This window comes from Leptinotarsa decemlineata, unplaced genomic scaffold (genome assembly GCF_025532065.1).
Source record: "Leptinotarsa decemlineata unplaced genomic scaffold, Ldec_3_MD MMD2_tig00000035_RagTag_RagTag, whole genome shotgun sequence".
In the NCBI taxonomy this organism is placed as follows: Eukaryota; Metazoa; Arthropoda; class Insecta; order Coleoptera; family Chrysomelidae; genus Leptinotarsa; species Leptinotarsa decemlineata.
The window spans coordinates 27,902,554-27,924,044 of record NW_027412540.1 but is presented as its reverse complement, the minus strand read 5'-3'; the positions used below and the strand labels follow the sequence as shown (position 1 = coordinate 27,924,044).

Genomic DNA, 21,491 nt, shown 5'->3' with positions numbered 1-21,491 from the left:
TTTATATTCTAACGTCTTGAATTCAATTAGCAGGGGCGAGTGCCCTATCGGGGTCTTCTGTGACCTCAGTAAGAAATTCGACTGTGTTGTCTTTACATACAACTCCATAATATTGGCTTACAAGGAAATGCACTCAACTGGCTGAAAACGTTTGTCTCAACACGGAAGTAATATGTCAGTATTATCAATGATAATAATAATGTGAGAAAGTTATATACACCCAGTTATGTGGATATTAATGTAGGTGTCCCACAGGGATCAGTGTTGGGCCCTATACTTTTTTTTATTATATGTAAATAATACGGAATCCATCTCTATATATGCTCATTTTATGCAGATGACACATCACTGGTTATATCAGATAAAATAGATCAAAATCTACAAACCAAAGGTAATTTAATCCTGCAAAAATTAAACACCTGGTTCAAGGAAAATTCCCTACATTGGAATAATCAAAAAACACGTTTGATAAGATTTCATGCTAGACAAAAAGAAATAGCCAGTTTCAACTTGAGAACTGAAGATGATCTAAGGTAAAGTTTTTAGACGTACACTTGGATGAATTTCTCAGCTGGAAAACTCATTGTGGAACAGTTATATCAAAATTATACTCCATGAATTATCTTCTGAGAAACCTTCGTAATATTTGAGATCAGAAACAGCTGATTATGCTGTATCATGCTCAAGTTGAATCGCATCTTTGGTATGTTATTACTTTCTGGGGAGCTTCCTCTTTATGCAAAGATGTTTTTGTAGCTCAAAAAAAGATTATATGATGTTTAGCAGGAGTCTCAAGAAATACAAGCTGTAAAAGCATTTTTTTAAATTTTGAAATACCAACATTGCCAAGCCTGTATATATTCGAAATATGTGATTTTATATATGATACCCGTAACTGTTTCATAAGAAATGAAAATGTTCATTCTATTGATACCAGGTGCAAGACAGACTTTCATATGCCATATTGTAAAAATGCACTGACTTACAATTCCCCCAATGTAATAGGGCTCAGATTATTTAATCCTAATCTACCACTTGAACTGAAAAACCAGTACTATCCACAGCTTCAAAGTTACACTTAAGTCTTTCCTACTAGAGAAAACCTATTATTCCCTTCAGGAAAAGATTGAATAATAAAATGAAACATTCAATGAATGTATTACTCTTAGTAAATTGTCTTATTTTTACTTTTAAGCTCTTTTCTGACTAATCATACACAATGTACCTTTTTGATTGTCTTACAGGATAATTGAATAACTTTTTTTCGAGATCAATTGCCCTAACACCAAAATGATATTTTTGCACTTTTTTTTCAGCACTTTTTTGTTGTTAGGGCAATTGATCTCGAAAAAAGTTATTCAACTTTCACACCAAAGGTTCCAATCTCAACGTTATTACAGGATAATAACAATTGTTATTATTATGTGCTGCTTGTTCTTCGAAATAATTTTTTCAATAGCTCACTTTAGTCTGACTTACATATGCTTTTTTTACAATATCCACAACTTATTCCAGGCTCATCAATTTCTATAATCTTGTCTTCAAGTTTGCCTAATAATTGTTGACTTCAAGGGCGGATTTGAATTTTGCAAGCGAGGTTATTTTCAGGGGGAATAATTCATGTATGAATTTATTAGTATATTCATTTGAAATGTTCAAAACAAAATCACTGTTGCCAAACATCAGAACTACAATTCTTTTCTCGACAATACCAACTAAGTTGACGTCTTCAGGAGAAACTCTTAAACTGGTCTATATATCTCACAAGGTACACTTTCAGACACATCTCAGTGATTTCAGGTGAAAATTTTCTCGTGAAAGTTCCGGCCAATTTTAACAGAGCGCGTTATATAATGGTGAACAATGGACTGTTTAGAATAGAACTTTTACAACTGTTCATAGTTCTAATGCCACATTTTGCAATTCCCAGACTTTCTAAAGTAGGAACTGTGCTGGAAATCGCACGTTAAAAGGCAACACCTCGTTAATCCTCAGCTCACACAAGTTTCGACTCCTGACACTCTGAAGACATCACAATTTTGAATAATCAGGGCCATTAAATGTTCTCTATAATTAATTATTGTCTTATATTGTTATTGTTCTTAAAAACACATTCATTCGATTAGTGTATACTCAACGTTATGATAAGAGCATGATTTTTTCCTTACAGTGACAAAGTCGTAATGTTATGAAAGCAATGAGTGCCTTGACTTGTAATGTTATCCAAAATGGTGCTGATGAGGTGATAAGATACGTGTTTTGTCCCGAAACTTCTAAGTACACCATTGAGCATAGTAGAGTTACGTGTAAGTGAAATTGTACATCAATACTCTTTCATATGTTATGCTGTGTGGCGTTTCTATATGAACGATATCTATTATCAACTCCATAACGAATTTTTGGAGTAAAAACCGAACGGGAAAAAGTTGTTTTGATGTAATTTAATGTTTATGTGATTGTAGTGGTTTCCAAAGGATTTTTTCTTCCAGTCTCTTCTATATCTTCATAAATGGTATTATAGTGATAATCATAATGGTGATTTTCTTTCTTCTTTTGAAATTTTTCTTCACTTTTTTGTTTGATAATGAAGAAGTAGAAAGCCAAAAGCTGTATTGTTTTAAAAAACTAATCTGAACATATCCTCTATTCAGTTTGATCATGGAATACTTCTTTTGAGGAAAGGAGCTTTAGCTTTATCAATATTCTGCAAACGAAGATTAAAATAACACAGTTTTCATGTTTATATTTCAGCACACATGATTTCATTACATCTAGATGTTTTTTTCCAATAAAACGGGAGTTTCCAACGAACAATATGCATATAAAAATATGAAGTTAAAAATACTGATGTCTTAAACAAAACAAGCTCAGAAATGGCGAATCATCATTTATTATAATTTTTTGAACATACTTGAATGTGTAAAGTATTTTCAATACATCTTTTACTATTCCTAATGTGTATAAGAACTGACAAGTTTAGTATTCTCAGTGGTTGAGGATGAATAGACAGCAGCCGTTGATCGAGATGCATTTTCATTCAAGCTGGATTTGGGATTAGATGCCAGAAGGTGTGGTTGATTGTCATTCACATCTCGTACTTTCCGATTTTGCGTACCTGAAACTTCTGATGGATGGGCAACCAAAACATGTGGTTGATTCTTGAATTCATCTTTTTGTTCTTGATTGTAAGAACTATATTCTGACTTCCCTGCTTGATTTTCTTGTCCAACATGCAATCCAACTGGACGAGAGGTTGAAGCTTGTGTAGGATTGTTAGACAGACCTCTTGTTTTTCTTTCTCGCAGATTGTCGCTATTCACTTGGGCAGGTGGAGTGTTTACTTTTCCATTAGTTGCTTCAGATGGGTGGTGTTGTACTCCTTCTTGAGGTGAAGATCTTAGATTTGATGTACTTGAAGGAATCAGATCTGGAACTGGTGATGTGGAAATTCTGCCCGTGCTTTTAGAGTCAGGAAGGTACACAGGGTTACGTGCTAATAAAGACGGGTTGCTACTTTGGAGACTGGGTCTTTCAGCTTTGTTGACATTTTCTTCATCAGCGTTTCGTCGTTGACGGTTGTGAGTTTTAGAATCCTGCAAATATAACATAAAATGAACCAGATTGAATATTTTTTCATAAACTATATCTCACGATTCGATCTCCGCAAATTTTATATGAAAAGTATATCAGAAGATGTTTCGCTAACACGGTAGCTTTATCTACAGTGATTTCAAATCACTGTTGATTTTCTAGGGCACGAGGACTGAAAAAGGTTGAGAAATGCTGCTCTACAGGATAGAAAAACAGTTGGAGTTGAATAGTAGTTATTCAACAATTTGTTTACAGACAGTTTTTGGCAAAATAGAAAAAGCAACCTGAAACTTCATTCAAGGTAGTTCTTCATCTTGACAACACCAGCTCCCACAAAGCACATCAAACAATCGATTAGCTGAAAGAGAAAAACACAAATGGACTCAATGCTTGTATTCTACAAATTTATCGCCTAATAACTTTTTTGTTATTTGTCAAAAAAAATCGAGGAGAGCGAATCACCACCTCAAGTTGTTATACCAAAATGATGTTTTGGAGATCACTCCATCGTGGAAAAACCGTTTCGATGATTGATTTGCACACATGTTAAAATTAATGTATCAATGTTGAAGGCGAAACTTTTGGAAAGCAAATACAACAGGTCGTTTTGGAAACAAGTTTTTATACTTTTTGGGTGGCTTAAAGAGTCACCCTCGTATAAATTTCTTAGTCGAATCTATCCTCGGTTTTCCTCAGATCGTACAGCCTTCTGAGGGTGTTCATGAGGAGCACTATACAATTTTTTAATACCTAATAATACTACGCAAGGTACCAACAAATATAGAGCTGGAATAGTAGAAAAATAGAAAACAATGTTGGCATTTACTGCAAAATCCATAAATCATGTACCTTTTGCTCGTCGGAGTTGATGGTTTTTTCAGTCGAACCACTCACGTCTCTGGAACTATCATCAACATTTTTCCTTTGGAACAGCAATGGACTTTGATGGTACTGTAATTGAAGAAACGTTTATTTTTAATGATTTATAAATGATGATTAGGCAGCTTGGTAGTTTTTGAATTAAGGAACCGAAATAAGTTTTATATATGAACGAAATTTTGCTAAGAATATAAATTTTGAACCTCTCATTCCTGAGAAATAACTGAATGAAAAACTCCATTTTGACAAAAATTATATCGTTATAAAGCCAATACGAGTGTTTGAGATGCAAATGAGCTTTATCTACAATATTATCAAATCCATATATGAAACCTAATTATTAAAGTCGTTCACTTCTGAAGAATGATTTTGCCATTAAAAAAATATCAAAGCTATACCTACTTGCAGATCATAATATGAGGCAGTGAGAACTCTTGCCAATCACTCTTAGTGATTGAAAACTCTAATTATTTCATTTATAAAGTAATATTTTATTTACAAAGTTTAGGTAGTGCACACTGTAGATAAGTTTCAGTCATTTTGAGATCCTATAACTCACCTGTTGATCATCAGTTCTACTGCTTTCGTCAGTAGAACTGTCAGCACTTCTTCTTTGAATGATCGGACCATCCCTGTAGTGATGGACTGGTTTTGGTGTGGGTCCTTGGTTCTGAAAATGTACAGATTCATAACCATCCACTTCCAAATATTGCTCAAAGGGCAGACATTTGAAAAATAACTTAAAGTTTAATGTCGACATACATTTTTGAAACTTTTAACTACAAGACACTTTCATTTCTCACGCATAGCTACCAAAGAATGAAAATATTTATAATATGTGGCGAAACTTTTTTGACAAATAAATGTTGTGTAATAAACCTCTTCTCATATTTTACTTGTCCAAATTATGTTTGTAAACTATGAATAATTAACTATTAATAGTTCGACTGACTTATTAGCATTACTATCTTTATAGTTATCCAGAAAGTTTGTTATGAAAATATCGCCAATCTGAGCGGAAAGTAAGGGCAATGCTTATCAGAGTAATTATCAAACTTGTACTTCTGACACACTCCAAATTATATTAAAGATGTGCCTCAGCATTGTTATATTATAAACTTCCTCACTTCATTATTAGTAAAATTAAAGCTGCCACATGAAAACCGCTTAGGATTCAGAATCGTGTATAACTTTTATGAAACATTCATGCTGTTTCAATGCATTGAATAAATTGAAGTATGGTTTTCTCAGGCTGACAAGTTCTGTCTCTCATTTGATAGACAAAAACTGCCAATAACTCAATCCTCTATATAAGAACTTTTTCTGTTCTTCAATTTTTGTATCCAGATAACCAAACTTGAAAGAAATGCTTTTTAACTTCTTTGATCAAAATATATGAAGTAACATAATGTATTTGTTTTAACTCACCTCTGTTTGACCGGATTTCTCTGACTTCGGTTGAGATGGATGTGATTGCTGAGATTCATCTCTTTTTGGCCTATTTACTTCAGAAGTAGATTCCTGAGGCTGAAAATTTCAGAATAAATGAATAAAAAAAGTCAACCAGCTCAAAGTTCGGAAGCAAGGAAATTACCTTATCTTCACTTAAACGTATTTTGTGCTGACCCAGTAAGGCATGTGGACTATTGTTTGTTTCTTTTGGCGTGTCTTCTAATGGAAAACTACATCCTCCTGCCACGAGGAAAGCAATGAATAGAAAACTTGAAACCTGAAAAAAGAATACTTGAATGTTGATTTACGATATAATTACACAAAAAACATACATTAGATATACATAAATCTACAAAACAAGACTTTCAGCGGTGTGTGGAAAAGAATAGAGACGACAAAAATTTAGTGCTAAAGAATTTATTGAGATTTCTTTCTTCTTCAAACACGTGATAAGATATTTAATGAGAATGCGCTTACAGAGAACATGACCACTTTTTGGGGATTTTAAATGAGTTTGAAAGGTATTGCAACTCAACTATAAGGCATATCTCCAACTTATTCGAAACTATGCGACTTCTACAGACCTTAACTAACTGTTTGTTATTTCTTCCTACCTACTACTTTCATTTTCTGAAGTATAATATCGCCAAAGACAACTTCAATAACAATAAAAATATTCAAGTACCTACTTATATTTGAAACATTGATGATAAAGAGGTAATTGAGACTAAATTATCTGTTTGGAGGTAGAATTGACTACAATGACACATTGATTGAAAACATCTCCTTGATTATAAAAAATTCGTCTTTCACAGTTTCATATAAATCAATTTGTTGTCATTTAGGAATAATTGTAAAATTAAAAGAGAAAAGCTCAACGCGATATATTTTATGGTTTTCGTGTCTACTGATAGTAGTGGAAATTTTGATGTTTTGAAATGCATGTAAGTATATCTGATGACATCAAGAAATGAAGGCTTAATCATTTTCACTAAAATTTTCAATAAATTTTCTTACCTTTCCCATCTTATCTGGCGAATTTGCACAAACTACGAAAAAAATTGAAGCAGCTTCGTATTTATATATTCTTGGATTAACGGTAGGATAGAATGCCAAATAGCTTCTTGTTACTAATTTATGATTCATCTATTCAAATGAACAGAACAAATAAACTGAGAAAATGGACATTATTAGTATACTTAGTGTGTCTAAAGATCGTAAACAAGATAGGTAAAGGTGGCAAATAAAATGGGAACTTTGTTTATTCATAAAATTTTCAATTGTTATTCAAGTAACACGTCGATTGCTGGTTATGTATGAGTGATTTGATTGAATAATGTTTATTATGGTTCATCTTTATACTATTCAGGTCTTTCCAGAATAACATAAAGAAAACCGCTAATGAAATATTAATTTGTTTATGCGAACTATTCAACAATGAATACTATTCCTTATTTTGATTCAACAATGAGCCTGTTATATAATTTTCCTTCTAAGAATATATTTGATGGAACTATTGTTCCCATACATGAGAACCGGGAAAGAATTCAAGAGTAATCTTGAAGAATAGATGAATTGGTGTCAAAGACGCAATTATTGTCTATATTCACCCTCTGTAGGTGGATTTACTAACTTTTTGCCAATTATTGTTGACGTTCAGTAAAATTAATTCATCAGCGATGTTCAGTGAGCCGTCAGAAGAGTATTCAATACAGATCTAGAGTTGTAACTCATACATTAGTACTCCTAAATAGGTACTATAAGAAACTAGTGCACGCACCGTTTGTGATGGGTTAATCTCCACCAGCAGGGTCCTCAAATCCTCTTCCTGGATTACTGTAGTTCAAAGCTCATCGAGGCTAAAATCTCCGGAGCAAAATTTCGCAGACCAATGTCAAATAGTGCGTTCATCAAAACTATCATTGCCAAATGATTTTTCGGACTGATGACGGCGAAAAATAACTTTTCGAAACTTTTCGATGTGCGAAATTATTAAATACGAGAAGTTACTTATGCACAGAACTTTTTGTTTGAGGAAAATATATTAATTGAACATATAGAAGAACTAGAAGTTTGCCCTTTCCAAGTTCTCCATTACTGATTTTAATTTTATAAAGAATATATAAACAAAAAAAATGGTAAGACCTAAAGACATTGAACAGAAATAAATTCATTCTTTCTTAAAACAGTGATCAAAACTACGAATTCGAACTACGTAAATATCGAGTCCAAAAATCGATAATAAAAGTGAAAAGGCTAGTTTTTATGAGAGGAAATCTAACTTTCTACTTTTATCATTGTGAAGAGGTCTGCATCCAAGGACATCCAAGTTACCATTTCTATGGTAACGATGAAAAACCAGCTAAGCCTGAGATTTTTTCCAGTTTCGTCTCTCTTCTTGATTGGATGAATACCCTCATCACCTCCCTTCAGGATACGCCCTTGAGGCGTATCCTGCGGGACGTGGTCTGCAATTTTTTAATTCCTTAAGTTTCGTCTACAACTGCGGTAGACAATATAAAAGGCGATGAGGCAACGGGCGCAGTTCTTAACACGTCAGAAAAAAACTACAGAAGTTTTGTTTGTTATCATAGATTAGCGAGATGTCTATGGATTTCCTAGACAATCATGTTGTATAAAAGAGTGCATAGAGTGACTTGCTGAACTATCAACATGCTTATACTCAAATGGTGCTAGGACATTCTTCAGTATAAATATTTGTACCTATTTCTAATAAAATCGCAGATTCTAAGCGAAACTCCTTCAAAATATCTTCTAATTTAGTTCCTACCTAAGTAACTTATTTGCCTTTGGAGAATATGTCCTATATATGTATAAAATAAAAGATTTGATTTTTTCACTGCAGTTTATTGAATATCTAAATGGAATAATTTTAAAAAAGGGCAGGTAAAAATATCCATTATGAAATTCTGTCATGGAAAAAGGAAGAAATATACGTGGACTCATTCGGAAACATTTCATTAATTTTAAAGTTTGGTTAATGGAATATTTTTTATAAATACTGTTCTCGAAAAAAATCGTGTATTTAACTGAAATACTATTAATAGGAATATTTGTGTATTGATATAAGCAATTAGTAAAGTACTAATAATATATGTAAGTAGTTTCTTCACTTTGATGGAAAACTTTGTGCATATACATCACATTTGAACATTTGAGAGACTTTATCTCATCAATGATATGCCTTTTTTGTCACGGTAGTGATTTTTTTAAGAAATCAATTTCTAAATAAGAGCGATATTTTCCTTTACAAAAACGCCATCTGCCATGGGATCAAAGAATACAAAGCCCATAGAAGCTCAGTCAGAAGTGACATTTTTGTGTCACGTAAAATTTTTAGTACTTAGCCTGACCATTAGAGGGCGATAGCAGTACGATTTCAGTATCTAATGTGAGTCAACAAGAATTAAGACTGGGTAGCTAGCAATCGCTGATTACCACTCGGCAGAAAAGTAGGGATGTACACCACAATTTAATTTAATTGAAAAGCCGACTGGATGTCAACGACTGCTACCTCACATTAAAAGCTGACATCGTACTGCTTTCGCCATCTAGTGTTCAGGGTAAGTACTGTTTACTTTGCGCTCTCATGCTTGTCCTTCGAGAGCAGTATTCTGTAATTATGTAGTAGCCTGTAACTATATAGTATTCTGTAATTATGTAGTATTCTGTAACTATGAAGTTGACACAGCTACAGTATTCTGTAAGTACGACAACTTGGCGTGTCAAAATAACGCTATCTAGTGTTCAATCACGAATGCTTTTTCGGGTTTCCAGTTATGATTTCAGAACTGCTCCCGAACTCATCCGCACTAACTTCAAATCTTGAACTCTTCCAGAGCTATTTCGTAAGTGAAAAAACCCGAACGCTACTGTGTTCTGGTGCTTATCTTGACTAGATGCCCCAACGGAACAACCACTAGAGATGAAGAACAACTTGAATCTGCGGGAAATTTTCTAACTCCAAAATAAAGCTAATAAGGCACATTTAAATTGTTGGCACAACACAGCTAACAAGTTTCAGACCAGAACAGTGAATGATTTATTTTGTTGTACAGGGAAAGTACATAGATGTAATACAGAGAAAAGGGAATATTTTTTATGAGAGATTGGTTTTTGGAAAAAGCTTATTGGCTTTCTACTTCGCCATCTCTATACAAAACATTTGGGAATCTTCCAAAGAAAGAGAAGGATTATTTAACACACAGAAACAAAACATTATTGAAAAAAAAACTATCCCCTTTCTTTCTGAGAGTTTTAGAATAAAGAAGTATTAAGCCTTACACTGTTTCTTTCAGATGGAAGCTGCAGACTACATTTCAATTTATACAGAACCTATATAATAGTGAGTTCTGTGATTCAGTTCAGTCTGTATTTTAGACCTTGGGGCCACTGAACTTGGGGCCAAATACATCCAACTGGTCTTTATATCAACAAAAGCTCAAAACTTTTTTATTTTACGGTCACGTGAAGTCTAGTATCATCTTCACTGGATTGAACACCTGAGAGAATACCTTGTAAAAAGTGAAACCACAGAGTTCCGAATAGAACACCTGTGGTAGAACACCATGGAGCACTTACAACTTTAGGCACATTTGGCAACATTGGAGAATCTGTTTGAATTTTAACCTCAATTTTTGAATTTGTTTCTATTCAAATTTTCATTTTGAGAAGTATATTTTCAAATGACTTTTTATCTAAAACCACCAAGGGGATTATTGAATTTGCATCAGTTAGAGGAGTGTGTGAAGCGTCGGCTCATTTTCTATGAAAATATTTGTAGTAGCCCCAAGGATGATCTAAAATTGAATTTGAATGATTTTGAATTTTTGGTGGAAGACAGTGCCTTAGACAGGGCGGGACATTTTTTATTGAGGCTTTTTGCATACCGTCACAAACTTTTTCGACACATATTTCTTGAAAATGAACGAAAGTTGCTAGAAATTCGATTAGACTCCTATGATATACATGACATCAAACATTTTCTAAAGAGATTGCTGAAACATTCACTGGAAAATCTGAAGAATTGCAATAGTCAATTGTTGAATGAGCTGCATGTAGTTTTGGCAAACCTTTCTTCATCTATATTGAACAAGGGGTTTTTAAACCACATTTTTAGTTATGAACATAAGGTGACATGTGAGCAATACATTTTGAGAGGTGAATATTGATTTGAATGAACTGCAAATAAATTAATATATGATGTGTTTTAGTACCATTTCAACATTGCTCTGCCCTAATCCAGAATAGAGAAGTGAATCTGAATGGAGGGTTTGCTGAAATCCCTTGCAGTATTTGGAGAATCATTTTATTAACTCTTTTCGATACTTACCTTAAAGCTGTTTTGAAAGAAATGAACTTCAGTCAATGTGTTGATAAAGCTCTAACAGATAACAGGATACAAGATATTTTCAAGGAACTTCATTTAAAAAACGTGAAATATTTTCAACAGATGGGAGAAAAAAGTATAACGTTTAATATGTCACAAATCAAGGAAGAAACAGAGATTTTTCCTTTATGTATGTTGCATTTGTACAAAATATTAGATAAAACTAATAGGTTGCCCCATAATGAGAGGTGAGTAGATAGGAATAGCCCATTGAGGGCTGAAGGGTATATCATATAAGAAGTACAAAAATGCACATTATTCATCTATTACAAACTAGAGTACATATCTTAGGAAGTGCCGAATTTAATATGCCTTCAAATTTTAGGTTTGACTTCAGTCTCTACATGAAAGGAATAGGAGTATCTTTGTCAGATTCCTTGCAATTTTGGGAGACGCTGTACTCTAAAGAACACACATCCTGTTCCAGATGTACACATAACTGGCAAAAGAATGAAAAGCGTTATATTTATGGAATTAGACATCTCTATGGCTTTGAAGGATCTAGAAGAAATTATCAGTCTCGCTCATGCAGATATATTCAGGTGATCAACTCTATTTAACAAACCCAATTTGTGAAAAAAAGAACAGTTTATTACAATTAATCATATATTTGCATAAAGTTACCAAAAAGGGGCATTTCTCGTGACGTTTATTGATTTAACCTACTCAGAAAAACATCCAGTGGTCATATAAAATAGTTCTTCATTCTAAAAACTGAGACCCCTTGTGAAGTATTACTACGAGATTCAATATTGAATTTCAATTGAAATTCAAAACATTCACCTCTCCCAATAGTTTCGGTTGCCAAATCCAACTGTGAAGAAAAATTGGGAAACTTTTATACAGAAAAATGTGGGAGTCTTCCAAAGAAACGAAGAAAGCAAATAATTTAAAATAAACCCTTTACAAAGATGTGTTCACACACAAACTGCCTTAGATACACCTGAAGAAGCTATCGTATAGCGAAACATATGTTTAGTGAAAATCTCACAATAAACTTTTCCTTGAAAATGTTACGAATTTTCATCAAGTATAATTATTTGCTTTCAGAATAAAAATTTGGGGCCCGTAGAAGAGGGGGGCTGTCCGTTCCGGCATTTTGACGATTCTAATTTGAGAAAAGTTTTAAAATCACTGTTGCCCAGCAATCCAGATGAGGTAGAAGTTATGATTCACAAGAGAAATGAAGACCCTAGCCTATCCTGTAAACTATTTTCTGATGCAGTACTCAGAAAAATTACTGGAAAAGTTGTCGAGAGGAATGTTACAATTGAGAGTCCAGTACATTATTACTTTTCCATGAAGAAACAATTGGAGCTGGCAGTGAAGAGATAGAAGATTGGTGCAGAGAGTGGATTTCAAAGGTATGGACAATTAGTGATTGCATCAATTTTTTTGTCTAGGCTTTAGAAAGAAAAACTTTCGCTTCCAAATTTATATGTAGACTAATTGTCCGTATCTTGTATCTCGTGAGGATGATTACTAGGTAGACAAATCTTCAACAGAAAAAGTAATAATTATTTATTAATAATTTTAACATCACCGCAATAATTCATTACAACTGTGATAATATCGGTAATTTTTGATAGGTATATTGGGAAAATTATAATTCTCTAATTGATATTTGCAAAGCAATTTAATGCTATTTCAGCATTTTTTCCATAATACCTATCTTTTGATCACACTTTTTGATATTTTATTGTAAAATATATTTTTTCAGTATGCCTTAATTCTATACACTTAAAATTTTATGTACGAGAATCAGTTTTTACATGATTTGTAAAATATAAACACTCAGAATAGTTAACAATGAGATTGGTATATTATTTTTTCACACTTTCTATGGCAATTGAAAGAGTGATGTTTATTTGGAACAAATATTTTACATACTAAAAGTATCACGAATTTGATGGTTCTGCAAATGTATTTGCCTTATGCATTACTAGAGAATTAATGCGTTCTTCTCAATTATTATGCTTGCCCACGATTCTTAAGAATTAATTGAAAAGGTTTAAGTAACATTTATAGTTTAGAACTGCACACAGTTAATGGAAAATATTTTAATAAATTTATGGATGTAGCCGTTACTACGTGGTAGGAAATCATAATGAAATGAGAAATGAAAATTTCTATGTTTTTTACCACTTTTATTTGTAACTAACGTTAGTGCAGTTTCGTCCTATACGGACATTTTCAAACTTATAAGTATAAGTAACGTTAGTTACAAATAGAAGTGGTAAAAAACATAGAAAGAAAAATATTTTGATAGAAATTTTTGATTTTCTATTTATATTTGTTATTCATCCATGCCTAGTTACTTTAATGATGAATAATGATGAGAATTAAATGAAAAAAGGACAATTTGAATTTTCTCGTAATTTTACTAGTCTTATAAAGCAGCGTAAAACATTTTTTAAAATCTTTAAATTTGAAATAAAAAAAAAACTATTCAAATTAAGATGAGATGTTTTTAGTCATTGATGTAGATATTCTTTTTGCACACCTAATTAATTGTTTTTTTACTTTAACGAACTTTATATTATTTATTTAAAATATATATACCAAAAAGAATAGCGGGAACCAAACTCTATGTATACAGCGCGGTCCATATGTATGGAATAAATTCATTTTTAGCGTTATTATGTACTATGTGAATAAAACCTGAAACAGGTCGATTTTTATTCCCAAATTGACAATTTACAGTATGAAAATATTATCCCCCTCCAGCACCCCATCTGAATTATAATCACCCCTTCGAAAATTTCAAGTAGCAAAGGGGGTTGTGTGGCATCTTGTTGGAAAGGGATTTCAGTCCTCTTTTTAAGTTTGGTGCAATCATAACTGAGAAAATTGATTTTCAGGATGTAAAATTTTGATAATGTCTCTAGGTATCACAAAACATTACGTAGAATGAAGATAATAATGCCACATAATATTTAGAATGTATTTTTCAATGTACTTTAAAATTAAATTAAATGTTCGAAATGATCACCATTAACTTCTTGACAATAACCGAGGCGATTTTGGAATTCTCGTACAACATTTTGTATGACCTATGCGATTATTTTGTTAATTTTTTCCGTTATCCTAACTTTTAAATCAGCAATATTGTTCGGTCTATTAAATTATACTTTAGATTTTGAATAACCCGGGAAGAGTCAAATCGGGGGGTCTAGCCGGCCATTCAATTGTTCCTCTTCTTCCAATCCACCTATTGGGAAAAACCTCGTTTAAATAATTTCTAACTGTACGTGCAGAATGCGGTGGAGCTCTGTCTTGTTGGTAGTAAATAGTTCGATCTGTCTCATTTGGATGATTAACACCAGGAAAATGTATTTGTTATGTAGGCACTGAAAAGTTAATCAAAAAATCTAGATAAACCTCACCATTAACAGTGCCCTCAAAAAAATAAGTTCCAATAATTTTATTCTTAATAATACCAGCCCAAACGTTAACTTTTTTAGGATATTGAGTGTGAGTCGCACACATCCACTGAGGATTTTCTCTGCTCCAATATCTACAGTTCTGTCTGTTAACTGCTATATAATGCTATAGCAGGTTGTATTCATTGTGTAGGTAAGTTTTTAGTATGGTTCACTTTTTTATCAGAAGCATAAAATATCCACGTCAAAAGGCAACCTTCATAAGGAGGTGCCACTCAAGTTGCCTAAAATGTAAGGGTGGTAACCAACCCCATCCCCCGAAAAATCTCCTCGTAATGAACAAATAATTCTTACTTTTTTACTAAATCAAATGGACACGTATTAGCAGGTTGTCATAAAAAGCAAAAATTTATTTTTTTTTATGAAAGTTCTGAACGTAAATTGTACCTTAAAAACAATTTGATTTATTTTAAAAAGAATTGAACTCAATAAAAATACCTTTAAATCTTCAAATTATCTCGAAAACTAATCGTTACAAAAATTCGAAAGACCTTTAAAACAAGGTGCCACTCGACCTACTTTCCCCTTCTAAATAAGGGTCGTCGGACGCACCCCTCCGAGGGGGTGCATACTACAAAAAATCTGATTAGTCGGAAAGGTGTCTCCCTTTAATTAGAAATCGACGTGTCCGAGCTTTTTTTAAATATCTTACTTTTTATATTCAAAAACGGCTCTGTTAAGTTTTCGTTGTTACACACTGTATTTTGTTTTACCGTTCTGGGTGATTGTTAACCTCTCTTTGGCAGTTCGAATAGTTTTCACCCCCTCTCTCATTCAAAGGTGAAACAATAAGTAATGATTTACTAAAGGAGAAATAGAGAAAGATAAATATGGCACAGTTGATTTTCTACCAACTATTTTCATCAATTAAAATTTAACAGAATCTGTAACGAATTCTTAAATGTTAGTTAAATTTTCCTTACATTATCACCACAGATAGTACAGATTTAAGCTCCAATTATTTTTTTGACAGTATAACCTGGTATAGAGTAGAAGAATAGTAGAATAATTATTGCTAAACCTGTAATTATGAAGAGTTTCAATATAGTCCACTTATAGTTGTGCCAGATGATATATCTGATTGATTTCAAGGGATTCATAAACCACATAAAGGATGAGTCTGGTCGGCTGAAACAAAAACAGATAAATTATTAGGAAATACTCCTGAGTTTCATGATTATAATTGCAGAAGAAGCAAATGGAGTCTGCTGTAAGAGTTTCACCAAAATTTACATTAGCAAAAATGTTGATACCTCTAAACAATCTTTGATGAATTCCTTTGAAAATTATGTTTTAGCAAACAGTAAAAGTGAGATATTTTTCATACTTTGGTTTGTCCAGTGGATCCGGTTCGTTTCTTCCGTATCCAGCGGGAGCTTTCTCTGCTTCCTCTTTACCCAGCAGGTGAATTTCCGCTTCCACTTTGCCAGTCAGTTCCATCTCTTCGTTGTCTTTTTTCACAAAAAAAGGCCACCAGCCTTTCACTCTCTTCTGCTTGAAAATATTAACCATAGGGACTGTGCCGTCAGATTTGAGCATCTCCAATGTACATAATTTCGATGATTTTGCACCTCTTGGAAATCTGTTGAGGTCCAAGGTTATTGCTCCTGTAAGGAAATGATTAGAATTTTTTAATTGTCTGGACGAAGGAATAAGCTTTTCAAATTTTATGTCTTTAATGATTATGAAGATGAATTTACATGTAAATGAAATGAGGGATTTTTTTAAGAGCTGATTTGACATTGAAAACAATTGAATAATGGTTCGAATGATTTATTTGGATTTATTTTTGATTCGATATTCCCAAACTAGTTCACCTTCTTAAGTAATGATAATTTATTATAAGGTTTATTGATGATCTCAAGGAAATGGTAACAGATATCAACCTTTTTCGTTTAAATTTGGCGATTTTGCAATTGAATTGTTATTTTGTTTCCAGATTTTTCATAAATATTTTTATAAATACCAAAATTACTACTGAAATAGTACTTCATCGTTTATATTTGGTATTTGTGGATTGAGCCTTCTATCTATCTATGGGTCTATGCAAAGAGACATGTTATTGCCTTTTCTTGCTCGGGCTTGTCTTTTGAAGACAGTCGAGTTCAACTATGCTACTCTGTTAAAAAAATAGGGTGAATATTCATTTTTCCAAAAAAAAAATTATTTATATGTCAACTTCTATTTTATCTCCTTCAAAATAATCTCCCTCAGATATAATAAACTTGTGCCAGGGTTTTTTCCAATCCTGGAAACAGTTCTGACATGCACTTTTTGATAATAATAATAATAATATTTAGACTACGTTACATAATACAATATGTTTGTGGCAAGTCATGTTTGGCGTTACATTTAAAATTCTCAAGTTAAAATTTACATAACATTCACAAGTTGAAATTTACACAACAATCACATATGTAAAAACTTTGAAAATCAATAAGAAGTAGTGACTTGTTTGTTACCACAAAAATGTGTTCTGAAGTCATCAACAGAATAGAAGCAATGCTTCAACAAACAATTTTTCAATTTTCTCTTGTATGTGTTTAAACTGAGTTCTTTGAAATCTTGGGGCAAAATATTGTACAGAGAGTAATCTATGGATTTTTTTTGCGATAAGTGAAGACGAAATCGATTTATTCTAATGTGGTGAGCGTTTCGCGTGTTATGTTCGTGGACATTATGTCGCCGAGGATGGTTTCTTCTTATGGATTTCAATCAAAACGTAATAGAGAAATAAAGTTGGCAATGGCATAATTCTGATTTTTAAAAAATATTCTTGACAGTGATCTCTGTATCCAATATTAGCCAGCACTCTCAATGCCTTCTTTTGCATCCTAAATATTTGAATAGAATGACATGAATTTCCCCAAAGTTGGACACCATAACTAATTTGACAGTGAAACAGTGAAAAATATGAGGTTTTTAATATATTTGCACTAGTGAAGTACTTCAATTGGCTAAGAACAAATAGTGAACCCGAGAGTTTTCACACTGAAAATTAAGTTTCAGCTTATTAGATAGAAACCATTGATTAGCTCTATTAGATACCTCGTCGAGATGAGACTGTAACATCATTATTTTTATCCGACAGAATGAAAGTGGTGTCGTCCGCAAAGAGAACCGATTTGAACGGTATCATATGTTTGCACAAGTCATTCACATACATGACAAATAAGAGCGAGCCCAAAACAGACCCTTGCGGAACGCCATGCTAAGCATAGTTTGATAAGGTACCATTGAGCATCACTGGATGTTGACGACTAGTAAGATATGAATTGAAAGGGTTATATTTTTAGGAGTGATTAATTTGGACTATTTTTCCAAAAATAGTAAGATATGTTCTTATTAAGTGAAGTGGAATACCTCTAACTCCGTAATAGTTTAATTTTTCCAATAGAATTTTATGTGAGACGCAGTCGAACGCTTTCGACAGGTCACAAAGCATCAACTCAGTGTAATTGCCCTGCTCAAGTTTCTCAATCACGTCAGACACGACGTCGAACTTGTCCTTGAGCTCTCTGGGCGATTTGGTTTTCATCCTTAATCGTTGCAAAACGCCATCCTTTCATGGGTTTCTTTAATCTCGGGAATAGGATAAAGTCGCAGGGTGCCAAATCTGGTGAATACGGTGGCTAGGGCATGATTACGGTATTGTTTTTGGCTTTGGGTGCCTCGTTCATCTTTGATATTCATGGATTTAATCTTCGGTCGATCTGTTAGAGGGCGTGTTCGTAATTGGTGCCTTCACTCTGGCCAGGAGATGCACAAAATTGATCTAAACTTGATCAGTTCTAAGCTTGAGGGGACCTTGACATTGCGCTAGATTACATTTTCAAAGATAACTCTGTTTTTTTTGTTTCTTAACCTAACCTGCCATCAGTGACAAGGCTTGCAAGTCATCTAAAAGAGCAAACCACATGATTTGTAAGTTATTCAATTGGATAAATGTGTGTGTAATTATACCGGTATTGTGTACCCCTTGTTATTTATCTTAGTATGGAATATATTGTTCACACACCGATTTTAGTTCTTTCAGACTTACCTAGGAAGTCGTCCGCCGAAAAATGATCTGCATCCCAAACTTGCAACTCTAATCTGGCAGGAATTTTACATTCAGTCTCATCCCAAGAGAAAAGGGACTCTTTTCTCGATATCACAATTTTTTGTTCGGCCACCATGTAATCGAAAGGGAAAATAAACCTCCAGTTGAAATTACCTTCCCCTGTAAGCGAGCGGTAGTGAATGTCAGTGCTTTGACAATCCTCTTGACCTTTCAGCCACCTGGGAAATTTCGGGAAATCGTAGTTAAAGTGGTGTTTATCAAAAATTCAATAACAAATGAGATGAAGTCTTTTTTCTATGGCGAGGAATCAATAGTACTGAGAACCTGTTTCTGATTAAACTGTACTGTAATACTATTTATGCTTAATACGTTTTTTTCTAGGAAACAAAATATTTTGAAAGAAATAAAAATTTGAATTAACAAAATAGGCGAGTGGAAAAATTGAAAATTATACAATTTTAAACGACTTTTCTGTAGGTCTCTAAATAGAGATGTCAGACTCGTCGTGACCTTGAAATGATAATATTAGAGTTTATTTGCCAGAAAAATATAATGACAATGTAAAAGAAAGGCAAATAAACAAATACAACCCTACAAAGTGAATAACTTGTGGAAAGGATAATTTAATATTTTCAAATTTAATATTATCAAATAACTAGTTTTTGGAAAACAGGTTTGGTTATTAAAAATTCATTATATCATCCACTTTTCAACAACTTTCCTGAATTAAGCGTATGATTCTTCTACTTCTTCTTCTTCTAAATTTTGTTTCAAATTTTTCCTAGTTTCCACAGTTTATCTAATAACTGTATCATCTTCAGATTTCAAATGGTATAGAATAGATAATTAACTAGTATTGGACCCAACACAGAACTTCGAGGAACTCCATATACTGAGGTTTCATTTATTTTAACTATCTGAATTATTCTATAGTCCGTTCATAATTTGTTGACTGCAAGTTTGACCCTCATTAGAGAACTGAAATACAGAGAGGACAGCTAATATGATATAATAACAAAAACCAAACTAAAACTGGCAGTTTAAGATGTTTTCGACTAACCCACCTTGTATCTGAAGAAATACAATACAGCTATAAAACGTTTAATCCGATTATGTAGGTATTTTGAGTGGAAATGAGTGACCAGTGTCGTAGAGTATATGATTAAAACATTAGTTACTTTAAATAAATAAATATATTAATATTCTTAAACTGTAGGTACTGTAAACTGTATTTTTATTTTAAAAAAAATTCTTTATTTTATTCAAAAATAATAAGTTACTTGCAATTTGTAAAAGATACATTTATTTAATTAATACCTATTTTTAAATGATATAAACTACGATTACTTACAAAACTATTCAAATTCAAAATAAACAGGATCATCTTCGGAATCCGAGTCGTCTTGCAGGTTAATAATTAGCGGTTGTGTCTCTACAGTCGCATCAATTATATTGTCAAGATCCCACATTTTTTGTTCTTCTTCTATTGCATGTCTTACTGCATCTCGCCAATTTTGTTCTGTAATATGTTGTAAAGACTCATATAACAATTCACGTACAGCTTGTATTTTATATGACGTATTTTTTCTAGCCACATAGCTTTTCATTTGTGCCCAAATGAGTTCAATTGGATTTAATTCGCAGTGGTAGGGTGGAAGTCTAAGGACTGTGATGTTTCGTCTTTCCGCCATTTTGTCAACTACGTATTTCTTGAACTTAGATTTGTGTTGCCGGGCAATTTTTAAAAGTTCTGCTTTAACCATTCCATCTTCGTAAGGCAGGGACTTATTCCGCAGCCAGTCAATGATATCCTGTTTCTTCCACGCAGTCGTTGGAAGTCTTTCAACTAGTCGTGAATGATAAGGTGCATTATCTAATACTATAATTGAGTTTGGTGGTATATGTTCAATCATCTGCTCAAAATACTCTTCGAAAACATCAGCTGTCATCTCCTCGTGATAGTCTTTTGTGCTTTTGGATTCAAATTCCAACAAACCATGCTTAGCAAATCCTTTTTCACTGCCAATGTGAGAAACTATTAATCTACTGCCTTTACCAGAGGGTGGGGAAATACCAGTAGACCAACCTTCCATAAAGGCTTGCCTGGAGCTTGATATATTTTTATCTGTCCAAATTTTTGTGAGAGTATGACCTGCGTTTACCCATGTTTCGTCCTGATAGTAAATTGGCCTTCCTTCAGCCCGAAATTTTCGTATAGATCTTAGATACTTTCTTCTCCAACATATTATCTCTTCCCGGTCAATCAAAAGTGATTTTTGGTCTGATTTCTCCCACCGGAAATTTAAATCTTTTAAAACTTGCCACAATTTGGTTCGTCCGACATGAGGCAAATCCGGGTCGTCTCTAACTTCTTGTAAAATTTTGTTTAAGTTGGGTATTTCTTTTTTGTAAAAAAATTCGTGGATTTTCCTTCGAATACCATTTTTGGCAAATTCATCAATTTCAATAGGTTTTCTCCCCCTCTTTAAGTATTCGTTTGTATTTGGGTTAGCTATACTTTTTTTTTTCTTTCTGATAGGAACCTATATATTGTTGACTCCCCTACGCCCGTCATGTTGGCACAACTCTTGATTATGTTCTGAACAGTGTTTGTGGGATTCTGAGAAACCAGAGCATCGTGAACGTTCAAAAC

General features: G+C 33.2%; 3 protein-coding genes across 4 annotated transcripts in view; 1 reads left to right on the top strand and 2 right to left on the bottom strand.

Moving 5' to 3' along the window:
- Window positions 1-2,870: 2,870 nt before the first annotated feature.
- Window positions 2,871-7,095, bottom strand: LOC111518197 (uncharacterized). Of its 2 annotated transcripts, XM_023174555.2 has the most exons (6): window positions 6,940-7,095; window positions 6,065-6,199; window positions 5,899-5,997; window positions 5,030-5,140; window positions 4,441-4,542; window positions 2,871-3,593 (listed from the first exon to the last, which is right to left on the bottom strand). In XM_023174555.2, the coding sequence occupies exons 1-6, from the start codon at window positions 7,066-7,068 to the stop codon at window positions 2,952-2,954; spliced, it is 1,218 nt and encodes a 405-aa protein (XP_023030323.2). In that variant the 5' UTR covers window positions 7,069-7,095; the 3' UTR covers window positions 2,871-2,951. The 2 variants fall into 2 exon arrangements, with proteins under 2 accessions (XP_023030323.2, XP_074028296.1); XM_074172195.1 differs by lacking the exon at window positions 4,441-4,542.
- Window positions 7,096-10,546: 3,451 nt separating this feature from the next.
- Window positions 10,547-13,057, top strand: LOC111518196 (DNA primase large subunit). Its single transcript, XM_023174554.2, has 4 exons — window positions 10,547-11,103; window positions 11,157-11,520; window positions 11,658-11,874; window positions 12,383-13,057. Exons 1-4 carry the CDS (start codon window positions 10,629-10,631, stop codon window positions 12,665-12,667), a joined length of 1,341 nt encoding a protein of 446 aa, XP_023030322.2. The 5' UTR covers window positions 10,547-10,628; the 3' UTR covers window positions 12,668-13,057.
- Window positions 12,558-21,491, bottom strand: part of LOC111518193 (otoferlin) — a 142,966-nt gene continuing 134,032 nt past the window's right edge. The window contains exons 29-31 of the mRNA XM_074172194.1: window positions 18,818-19,056; window positions 16,103-16,382; window positions 12,558-15,903 (exon numbers count right to left, since the gene is read on the bottom strand). Coding sequence (XP_074028295.1) covers window positions 15,723-15,903; window positions 16,103-16,382; window positions 18,818-19,056 — 700 coding nt within the window. The 3' untranslated portion in view covers window positions 12,558-15,722. The remainder of the gene's footprint in view (window positions 15,904-16,102; window positions 16,383-18,817; window positions 19,057-21,491) is intronic.